Raw genomic sequence first — 12,140 nt, forward strand, 5'->3', positions numbered from 1 at the left:
TGCGGGCAGGGCCGGCAGCACCCACCCCACAAATCCGGGGACCCACCGCCTCCGAGCACGGCCATGCCGCCATCCCCAGCAGACCGCGGCAGAGCTTGGCCCCATAATTTTGCTGTCGGAAGGTGCGAGAAGGGTGCTGGGAGAGGAGGTGGTGCTTTGCTGGGATGAGGGCACAGCCAGGGTGGATTTCAGGGGTGCAGGAGCTCAGAAAGACAGAGGGGAGCCCTGATCCATGGGGACAAAAGGGACATCCCTTGGAAAAGAGGCAGGAAAGCTCCTGCCGTGGAGATGGGGAAAGGGGCCGGGACAAGATGGTCCCTGACACGATCAACAGCCCCATGCAGCTGGCAGGAAGCACCCACACTTGGAAACCATCTCAAAGCATGGGGACACCAAAGCCTTCGCCGGACCAGAGTGCTGCAGAGCACCCGGTCATGGGTCCTCATCCTCTATAGCCTCTGGAGCATGTCACGAGTGTGCAAGCACTCAGCACCAGCCTTCTGTGGCCATCCCCCGGCCTCTTTAGGTCCCGGTTACTAGCCAACAGCCACCCACTGCCTCGGTCATGAAAGGGTTGAGGGTAAAACAACACTCTGCCCCCAGCAGCTCTGGTTTGTGGGCCCAGGCAGGAAGGGACACGTGATGCCACCTCCTTCCCCTTGACCAGGACACTGCTGGCCCTGGGCTACCCTTGCTCTGAGCACCTCTGGGATTGTTCCCACCTGATCCCCAGAACAGTTTCTAAAGCTTTCCTCATGCAGCCTGTACAAGTGACAGATCTGACATTCCCTTCTAGGAGCTGGGCCACGTGAGCCACGGCTTTTGGAGGGCACCCACCGCATCCCCTTGCTGCTCCCCAAAACCCCTCTGTGCCGCTTGCTAGCGTTTTCGCACCGCAGCCCGTCCTCTGCAGAGGGGCCAACAGCTCTGCTCAGGTAGGTACCTGGTTTGCTGTCATCTTTTAATCTGTCACCCATCATTTTCTTATATCTGTAATTAAGACCGGAGCATCCAACGGCCCACGGCCTCCGCAACGCGTGGCCGGGGTGGGTTTGGAGCTGCGGAGCCACAGCAGAGCAAGATTATCCCTACAGTCTGCCCCGCAGCCCGCGGCTGCTTCGAGGGAGGCACAGACCCAGGCACCGAGCGCTGGTGCTCAGAGCTCTTCCCCGACACCAGCAGCAATGCTCGGGGCCAGCACGGCAGCGGGGAAGGGACGGGTCCGTGGTGTCCCACCGCCATCCCGCGGGCAGCCCCAGGCAGGGTGGGAAGGGCTTTCTGCAGCAGATGCTGGGCCTCAGCGAGAGATCCCCCTGCCCGCAGCACAGCCCTGGCCACGGCGAGCAGCCAGCTCACGGCGTTGAGCCTCCATCGCTGTAACCATCACTGTGAAACCTGGAAATCCCTCAGATTGGCCTCAAAGCCAGCAGTTGCCTGGTACAGCTCAGCAGCAGGTAGGGCACGAGCGCATCACCCCACGCTCAGCTCCCGCTCTGCCTGCCCGGGAAGCCAGGGGCAGTTGCGGGGGGGATGTCTCCATCCCCCCAACATCTCCCAAGCTCTGCCCGAGTGGCTGCCTTGTCCCACACCAACCCCCGGGCTCCGAAAGTCGCAGCCCTTCAACCCAGAGGTGGTAAAGCTTTAGGAAGAAAGGCCAACAAGTCATTTCAGGTGCTTTCTTAACTCAGCCCATGAGATGACAGACCCTTCAAAATGGTTACTCATCGTCGGGCAAGTGCTTCCAGAGTCACCTCGCTGCTGACAATCAACTCCTGCTCCGTTAGCAGCGGCTTTCGTACAGCCATCGCTGCGTGCCGCGTGTGCTACCCTGCTGGAGCACAAAAAGCCACAGCGACGGCACTGAGGCAACGCGGAGTAAAACCTCTCGAGAGGGGAGGTGGGTGCTGGGCCGAGCTCGCAGCCCCGGCCGGAGCGGGACGGTGGGTGCAGAGCTTGGCCAACAGTGAACTTTGGAGGAAATCAATGGCTGTAACAATATTTTTAAGAAAGTATTTACTTTCTTAAAACTTTGTTATGACTTATGACAGTCCTTACGCTATCCAGGACAAGGTTGTACCTCATGGCTTACCTGTTGTACGTGGGCAGCTTACGGAGCCATCCATACGTGCACGGCCAGAAAGATCCATTCCAGAAACACGCCTTACACGAGGAATTGGAAAGGCTTTGGGACAGGCCTGTTATCTTCATACCAGATTAAAAAGCCTAATTAAAAGCTCCCAGTTCCAGCCTAGTACAGAGGTTTGATGTCTGCCCAGCTGCAGGAGTGCGCTGGGCAACCTCCGCAGGCGAGCCAGGCAGGAGCAGCCACCCGGACCCCCCGTTCCCTGGAACCGCTGCCCTCCCTGGCAGGTGCTGCCCCACGGCAGGAGAGCCTGGACTCCCACAGGACAGGAAAGCGAGGCGTTCCTCCGCATCCAAGTGCTCCCCGCAGACGCCGGTCCCTGCCACTTATCCTGTCTGCACACAGTTTCCCACTGGGCCCCCCCTTCCCACAGCCCCACGGTCCTGCTCTCACTCCCCACTTGGGTCTTCTCCATTTCACAGCTGCTCAGAAAAAAAACCCAAACAAACAAAAACCCAAAACAACACACACACACCCCAAAAAAACCTTCTGGAAATGGTGAGCAGCAGAGGTAAATGAAGAGGAGGCATCTGGGAAGAAAAACCGGGCTGCAGCAGAGGAGGAGTTTGGCAAAGTCGAGCAAAAACTCAGCCCTGGAGCGCTCAGCTCTGCACCGCCGAGGAGAAAGCTCCGGGCTGGACAGTCTGCAGAATCAGGCCTAAACATCTCCTGCCCAGCCAGGAAGAGCCATCCCACTGCTCTCCCTCCCACCACCTCCTGCAATTAACATGAGAAAACGGGTTCCCAATCCAGCTCACCACCACGGCTCCCAGCCGGACAGCCAGCCCCAGCTGAGCCCAGTCCGGTTTAAGAGGAGCCTTTCTCCAGGCAGGAGGTCGGCTGGGGAGCTGTCACCTCGCCGTGCTGACAGGGTGGGAAAGCCACGAGTGACTTCCCCACACGCAGGGACACACGAGAGCAAGCAGGCCGAGCAGTGACAGAGGGACAGCCGCCTCCTCAGGGCGACCCATGAGGTTGGGGAACCGCGCTCCGGTGGGAAAACCAGAGCCACCGACACCAAACCTTCTCACCTGAAAGTCACAGCTGGAGTACAACAGCCCAGCCCACAGCCGCCCATCTTCAGACACGGATTTTAAAGGAATCTCATAAAAATAATCTGTAGCTCTCTGGGGAGCACTTTTCCCCCTCCAATCCTCTTGGCAAACGATGCCCACTGCTGTGCCGAAGTGGGCAGAAGGTAAGCTAACACACGGCGCACATCGGGACAGGGCCCCAGCTGGCTGACAAAAACATCGTCCCCCCCAATACAGCACCGAGGGACCTCACCCACCCCCTTCACATCATTTCGAAGAGCAAACCCTTGCCCAGCACTTGGGTTACCAAACCCCATCAGCCGTTTGGACCGACAGCGGCCCGAGAGCAGCAGGGAACACCACAGAGCGAAGCCCCGTGCTGCCGTACCGCGGTGAGGGTAAACCCCAACCCACCGGATCGTTAATGGCCGGGGCTACCTCATATCTTGCAACCTGAGAATGCTCCACGGCCTCTCCTTAACCAGGGCCAGATGGCCCCCAGGTCGGCCCTCCCTGCCCACACGCTCTCGGGGTGTTTTCGCAGCATCATGGTTACCTCGGGCCCCGGACAGGGCATCGCTCCCAGCCTTGGGTGGGAGGGAAGGGTCAAAAGGGGCCCCAGACCACAGCGGGATGGGTGGGAGCGCCCGGCACAGAGCTGCCTCTGCAGCTCCACTAGGAAGGTCTCTGGTGGGAATTAACAGATGACTTAAATAGGCTACAACTGCAAGGAAAAAAACCCAACAAAACAACCAAAACCAAAGGCCACCCGTGTAAAATGGAATTTTAACATTTGACCTCAAAGTTTACACTCCAGATTTTAGCAGATATATCACAGAGCTTTTACGGCTTATTTGGATAACGATATTCAGCAAGACGTTCACAACCCCTTGAAATAGTTCAGCGAGGTTTCGCTCTTTACAATGCACTTCTAGGAGAAGATACATAGATTTTTACTTGCTTTCCCCTCACTGAAGTGCAACTACAATTTGAGCAGCAGCAATCTTGCTCTGAAAATTATTACCCAGTGTCAAGAGTGGGCCAAGAAGAACAAAAAATCATCTACATTAGAGAGACATCTTGAAGAGTGAACTTGCCGACACTTAGCCAGAACATTGTTTGTATTCTTAGCGCAGTTTGTAGCACCTTTAAAAACATTTCAGGTCAGCGCGTCCAACACACACCTTACCAAAAGTGACACTTTCACGAGAAGATTGCTGGGGAGCCCCACGGTCGGCATACAAAGCAGGGATCGTCGAAGCACAACGATTTCACAGCACATTTTCAGCCCCCGCTGCCCTCCTACCTGGACCGTGAGAAGCCACCGAGATCCCCACTCGTCCCCCGTGCCAACGGCACCAGGCAGCAGCACAGGATCTGCACCGTCCATCGCTTCTGGTCTGACAGTTCAGAAATGCACTGGAGCGACTCATTAGCCGTGCAAGCAGCAACTTCTCAAGTTGTTTAAAAGCCAGCTTAACTCACAAATAAAACTACTGACAGGAGGCCAGGGGACAGAGGGCAAAGACAAGACCTTTGAATCACTCAATTCTCACTAGCCACTGCACGTCACCTAAAGAAAACCCATGACAAAGTTCTGGAGACAGAGCTAGCACGGAAAGACCCTTTCTCTACACTGGGCTCAGGGCACAAACACAGATTGCTTTAGCAACGAAGGAAACAGGTAACATTTAAAAAAATTCTATCTGCATTCTTGGTAAAGAAAAAATTCTACTTGTGATGTTCCTTCTGACGCGTGACAGCAAAGCGGAGAAGTGAAGTTCCTCCGCGATGGGTGAAGGAGCTCAGCTCCGTTTTTCACCACGTCCTCCCGACGTACGCGCTGTAACAAACGGAAAGGTAAAACACCAGCCCACACCTGCACGCACCCAGGTCACTGGGGACACGTTTTGGACTCAAAGTGCTTTGGCCCGGTAGCCGTGTGCCTTAGGCTGGACGCGGCCAACGACCGGGGAAAGGCACCGCAGGGTCAGCACCGCCAGCACCGCCACCCAACACAGCTCGAGGGGGAACGCTCGGCAACACCAGCTCCGGGTCTGCGTAACGGCGCGCTGAGCTTGCGTTGACTAAAGCGTAACACCGATGTTTGGGTAGATGACGTTACTTATCCATTTGACAAATTAAGTTCAAACTTTTTTTTTTTATTAAGCACATTCCACAGTACAAAGCTTTAGATCATGAACGATATCTGTACAATTTAACAGTTTCAAGAAGCTGTTCATACACCAACTTTCCAAACAGATAATTGGCAAACATAATTACAAGTTAGAATTAGACTATCCCAGTGCTTTGAAACATTAATATAGCAGTAATGTACAGTTGCTCAATTATGGTTAGCAAAACAAAGTCCAGAGTGCAGCCAGGATCACTACCATTAATCCCAGGAGTCAAGTTCCTTGGGTGCCAATCACAAAAGTCCACTGCCATGTTACACAAAGCACAAAGAAGTTCAGACTGCAGGTTCAAATACCATTATCTCCCAAGGAGAAACATGAATTCAAATCTTACACATGCATTTTAAAAAAAAAAAAAAAACCCAACCAAAAACCAAAACAAAACCAAAAAGGACTCCGTTCTTCAGAAACAAATACCTTTTTCTTCAGGGCTGCAACAGATTTTTCTTTTTAAACAGTTTAATATTAAAGCTATTAAATGAGAAGGGTAAAGTAAGACACTTTCACGAACTACTGTCAAGCTTACCAAAAAGTGATCTTATGGACGCTTAGAAGCGTGTTTTTCATCTTCTGTACTTCATCACATTCGGTCATCTCCGTGAAATAAATATTGTTGTAGTAACACGTAAATGGGAGTTTAACTTAAGCACTGATCCCAACACCTCTCTCAATGTGAAGGGTGAAGAGGAGAAAACCTTAAGTCACGCTTCTGAATCAGCAGCGCCTTGACGTACGCTTTCTCTGAATTCGCTTGACGCAGAAATGATGCGTCTTAACCACGGCCGTTCTGCCGGTGATGTGGGAGCGATCCCTCGGCAATCGGACATCCCCTAACCTTTCTGATTATAAAAGGGAAAAATTCAAACCCAACAAAGCGCTGCGAAGACAAAAGAAAAAAAAAACCCCACACAAAACCATGACGTACAAACGATCCAAGAAATGACAATACAGTTCTGTGCCGGCACGCATCTTCCCCAGAAAAATGGGCGGATTTCACACTGAGCTCCACCGAAGCATTAAAGAAAAGCCACCGACAGGCGTAGTCACACATGGCTAATGCAGATAAAATATTCACGTTTGCATTTATCCTTGTCTTAGTCTGACATAAGAAAAATGCAGTAGCGTTTATATGACCACATAAATTAGAGGGGAGACTATGATAACGTAAAGAAACTACTGAGACTTCCTAATAAAAAGCATGCTAACGAAGAGGAGCCACGACCAGGATATCACAACATGGTCACAGCTGATAGCTACGGAAAAGAAAACTAGCATGGTAATTAGCATGGTAATCAGCACAGTAACCAGAGCATTGACTTGAAGGGACCTCCACTCCACCGTACGGAAGTGTTACAAATCAAACATAAATAAATTTAACTTTGGCCCATGGCATCTTCTCCATCAAGCAGCCGAACTAATGCTCTAGAAGGACACCGGCAGGCGTCCGTGAGGACCTACCGGTGTTAAAAGAAAGACATCTGTTAATACTGCGGCACAAAAATATAAGATACAGAACATAAATTAAACATTTCTTTAATTTTTAAAAAGTTTAGAAATTACATTTTAAAATATGTAGTTCCCATTAAAAAAATCCTAATGAATACTGAAAACCTCCTTTTGCAGAGAAAAACGTCTCGGTAACTCATAGTAACCCCTCCAGTGCCAGTAGTTAGAACGTCCTGCTGCCAAGTGCTACCACGTTTTGTGTTAGTGTGTAGTGTCAGGAAATCCTGACTCCTCGCACCCGGAGGTTACACTGGTATGTACATTATATCTACATGCTTATACAGTATTTGAAATGAGGCAAGCACACATGGAAAGGTTTTACTATACCAAACATTAGGAAGCGTAGGACGGCTGTAGTACAGAGCACAGTTAAAAGGAAAAGACAGTGCTATACAACTAGTTTCGATAACCTAGCCTGAATTACAGGTAATTTTTAATTTAAAAGAAATTATTGGTGCAGAAACAAGTAAACTGTAATCCAAAAATATTACTGAGCGATTCAGAAATACTCCTAAGAGTCCAACATACACTCCTATCAAACAAAACAGGCTCTGAATCTGTCATGAGAGTAAAGTCTAAAGGACAATGGTGACTTTGAAAGCAAAGCTCTGTACATTCTGGGTATGTGTTTGGCACCCAAATTTCATTGGAGAATGTTTTTTTTCTTTAAAGTCAGACAAAAGTGCAAAGCAATATAAATTAGGCCAAGTCCTTTCTTGACTTCTGATTTATTTCTGAAAAACAAGCCATCAGAGTTCAGTTTCTACGGACAATTTACATGTGAAGCTTTGGATTTCTCATTGCAGGGAAGGATAGGCGTCTGAAATTCATCTACTCGAAGTCAGTGAATTTGTAGTAAATTCAAAGACGACCACTGAGAGCAGGAAAGATTACGAAATTTAGATATAGAATTGTGCTGCTTTGCATCTACACAGCATCTAGAACCAATTCTGACTTTAGCTGTCGATCAACATCTTCAGGCATGTAGTAGCCAAAAATCCAGTAGTTCAAGACTGTGCAACCCTGAAAAAGACAAAAAGAGAAACTGAACTGACAGAAGATACCAATCCAAAAGCAACAACTGGAGACATCTGGAGGAGGTTAGGCCCACACCATCTTCTGCCCTAGGTTGAAACCAAAAGGGCAAAATACCCGCAAGGAGTGCGACACTTATGCAACACATTAAGGGGGTGCTGGCCGTTAAGTACTGCCCTCTGCGCCACAAGTCCCTCCTTCGAGGAGAGACGCACCTCCACAGGACACTCTCTTCGTTGTAGAAAATGCTCTGAATTCAGTTGAAGTAAGAGCAAAGTTCTCAGTGGCACTAGTCCTTGCGGGGTCACCTATAGGTTTGGCAGTTTTCTTACATGTAGTAAGCCTCAAAAACCCTCTTGGGGACCAACAGGTGAACCACCAAGCTAGCGGTCTTGCTGACTGCTGAACGCTATTTACTCAGACACTGACCTACAGACAACTGCGAGAAAACGTTCCTTTCTTCTCCACACTGCAGAGGAGCAAGCTTTGCATGGGATGCAAGTTCAGTTGCTTTAATACATGAGTTTTTAAGAAAACAGACAAAAAACTCAAGCAGTTTTGTATTTTGGTTACCTTTTCCAGCCACATGACTCCATTATTACCTTGGAGCCAGTGCAAGTTCTCAGTGTAATTAAATCTGAACTTTGATTTTACCTGCCACTTCCCAAAACCATTTTTATGGATAACAGAACTATCCTCTTCTGATACGGAATTCCCGTGAAAGGTTAAAACATCTTTAGGCACCTCCCCTCAACTTCCCTTCCCCCAGCCCAAGGCCTAGTGCTTCATATAAGAATATTAGACTATCATATGGTAACAATTTTTATCATGTTACAATAAACAAGAGGAATTCAAGAGAAAGCAATAAAACTCTCGCAGCCAACTGCCAGGACTGTCAAAAATGATCCGCTTTGAAGAGGCGTAACATTGCAAGCCTTGTAAAAAAGTGTGCAGCGCTGCTTCAAAATTCAGAAAACTATAATGTTTGAAAGCATATAAAACTGTTTCATTAAATATCATAATGAAATATTAGCTGTTTGACCATAATTTTATGTAGATTTATGTTTTTTGGATTTTGAAGTCAGACAAACCTGTCAAAAAGTGACATCACAGCATCTCTCCTATATAGGAAATAATTATTAAGGGACTATCATTACCAACACCAACAACTCCCAGGATACAGAGGTCTGCGTGGTTTCAGTTGTGCGTCATGGGGCAAGTCAGACATAAGCTGTGCAAAACTGTCAAGTGAGCAGAATTTGAACGGAAGAACACACTGCCAAAGGCATTTCATATTTCACTGACAAATCTCCATGACAGTGGGTCTTGGGGGCCACATGTGGCAAGAGAGAAAAGTAAGACACCAGCATATTGCTGGTCAAGCAAATTGATAGAAGTTTTATTCGACTCCTAATTACTTTTGTGCTTAAGACACACTATGTATAGTTTTTCCATGAATCAAAACTAATAAAGAAGCCTGCCATATACGCTTCTGTGATTTAAAAAAAAAAAAAAAACAAAAAACAAAAAACGACAAAAATAAAAGAATTTGTTGATCTCAAATTAACTTGCAAGTTAACAGAAGAAAGCACTGGTGTATAAACTGGAATATAGATGGAGATTGTTCCTAGAACTATTGTCATCTTCTCACGCAGTCTATCCTACCTGCCTGAAAAGATAAGAAAAAAAAAAAATAGAATTACTCAAAAAGGAGAAAAAACAGTTTTCCATAAAGAGGGAAAACCATTCAACTTCAACAAGCCTTGGAGTTTCCACAGCAGAAGTTCAGCGAGGTACAGATCCAGGTGGCACAGAAGCCAATGGCAGTATCCCCATCTTAAAAGGAGCAGGACGACATCCATAGGGACGTCACCATCAAGCTTCCCACAACAAGGATGCAAGTGTGTCATCCTGCATCAAACAAAATAATTCCGAAGTGGAAGTCACAGGTGAGCAGCACTGGAGGACCTGGCTCTTTGGGTAGTTTCAGGATTTATCTCCCAGAAAGCCGTGTTTTTTAGTCATTTCCCCACCCTGTACAAACATGAAGTTTAGCAGTTTAGCCTCTTCAGATTTCTGTTGTCCTACTACAGGCAGGATAAGGAAGCCCACGAGTGTTACTAAACTACTCTTGCAGCAGTGTCCTTAAAATGTGCTTTTAAGGGGAAGTTCCATTAACTGCTGATTCTGCACACTAGCTCATCATCATAGCATAAGACTTCTTCCTTAATCATGGGCCTAATTATAGTAAGTAATTACAGGTCCAGAAAGACAGCCAACTCAGTCTAGCGATGGCCAGCTTTTTGCTTTGACCCTCTGTGAAACGTAACGAGCCAACAGATCCAAGGGTCGTACCCAGAGAGGACGTTATCTTGGCTATTTTAAAATGAGTTAGGAGTTCAGTTAGTAGGAAAGGCAGCCAACACTCTCTCGAGGAATGCTTACAGATCAAAGAAAACTAATTTTTAAGAACCAGTATCTCAAAGCAGCAAAGCACGTCTTCACGAGGGAAGGTATTTCCTAGTCAGAAGCAGAGATCCTACAGAAGGACTGGTAAAACCTGAGGAACTCATTGCCACAGCAGGGATAAACACACACAGATAGATAATGAAAATCCATGCTTACATGAAGACAGGGAAAGCTTTTCCCACAATGTTTAAGCAAACTATTAATTATCTACTTCAAATAAAATAAATCCTTCCTGTTGGGGCAATGTCACTCCTAACTCCTCTTGCTGTGGTGTTCTCCACTTCCTTGGAAACATCTGGTCTCAGCCCTGGCAGAGACGGGGCACTGGAGAAAGGGGGGACTGCTCTGCTTTGGGAAGGCAATTTCTGTGTTCCCAAGTCCCAGCATTCACAGCTATTTATAGTTTGAAGTGCAACTGTTAGCAGCAATATAGGCGACATAAGGAAAAGAATCCGCTGTCCTAACAAACAGATCTATGGTATGGCTTTTACCCACCGTGCTTCATGAACTAAATGAAGCTGACCTGCAGAAAAATGGAAACAAAATAGATAAAGTTCACATGCACCATTTCTGACGGCTCCGAGATGTCATGTTGCCTAACATGATGTAATTTTTCATCCTGAACGCTTTCCTGACTATTTGTGGTTATCACAGAACTGCTCATTTCTGATGAGTATTTGTCCAAAGATCATAAACACATTTTATTAGAGATGCATTTCAATGCTCGTTTCAAAGCTTCACATAGTGAGCAGATGGATCAAGAACTCCGGAAGGCTCCGATTTCACAGGATATCTGGCGTACCTGTGCAATACACCAAGTCTCCTCAATTTCCAAGAATGTTATGAACATGTAATAGCTTTCCATAAAATACCTGAAGTACCCAGTTATAAACAGGAGGGATTATAGAAGGGGGTAAGATAACAAGACAAGTTTTATAGGCTGAAGTATGACCATACAAAGATTAGATAGTGAAAGAAGTGGCATAAATAAGTTTTGTTTTCTTAAGGAAAACATCAGCTTGTTGACTAAGTCAACCTGCAGGCAGAGTCATAATTTCCGATATTTATAATACATCCAATAAAAAGAGGGCTACTTACCTTCCGAGGGTAGTAAAGTGCAGACTGTTATCTGGAGATGTAAGTGTATGTTCTAGATGGAGAGCGTGTCTCATTCTGGGCACTGGGTGGCACATTTAAGAAATCCCAAATCAGAATTGTATCGTCATGGGAACTACTAATGATCTGAAATTCATCAAACTGGAGTCTAAAGACACGTCCTGAATGTTCCTGTGAGCAATACGAAATCAGTTAGGGAGGCAAGAAGAGGCTAACATTTCATTACGTTTGTGCTCACACGTGTATCTGGACACAGAACGGTGTATTCATACTCTGGTGTGCTGGTTAAGAAATCCTAAAGTATAATTACGCTCAAGCTTAAGAAAAGCTGATTTTGCATGTAAGCTTTTTTCAGCAAAGCGCATAGCTTCCAAATCCAGTGCTTGTAAACCCCCAGCCTCTCCCGGAGGGATGAGCCGCAGAGGCCGAGATTACTGAAGACAAAAGCAGCCTATCAATCAAGAAGCAGCAATTTAGAAGATCGGTTGGCACTGACAATCTGCCAGGGCTCCCTCTCTCACGTAGCATTTTCATTCAACACTGCTGCTAACTCGGTTTTTGCACAGTCCTAACGCACCACGTCACAGCTTCATCTAGGACACGGTGCTGAAAGGATCGTTATGGCTCACTTGCTAGTCAAGA

General features: G+C 47.4%; 1 protein-coding gene across 1 annotated transcript in view; it reads right to left on the reverse strand.

The window, feature by feature from the left end:
* Positions 1–7,277: 7,277 nt before the first annotated feature.
* Positions 7,278–12,140, reverse strand: part of FBXW11 (F-box and WD repeat domain containing 11) — a 58,526-nt gene continuing 53,663 nt past the window's right edge. The window contains exons 12-13 of the mRNA XM_009710505.1: positions 11,481–11,669; positions 7,278–7,901 (exon numbers count right to left, since the gene is read on the reverse strand). Of these exons, the coding sequence (XP_009708807.1) occupies positions 11,508–11,669 (162 nt within the window). The 3' untranslated portion in view covers positions 7,278–7,901; positions 11,481–11,507. The remainder of the gene's footprint in view (positions 7,902–11,480; positions 11,670–12,140) is intronic.

The sequence above is a fragment of the Cariama cristata genome, unplaced genomic scaffold (assembly GCF_000690535.1).
Source record: "Cariama cristata isolate BGI_N322 unplaced genomic scaffold, ASM69053v1 scaffold25851, whole genome shotgun sequence".
NCBI lineage: Eukaryota > Metazoa > Chordata > Aves > Cariamiformes > Cariamidae > Cariama > Cariama cristata.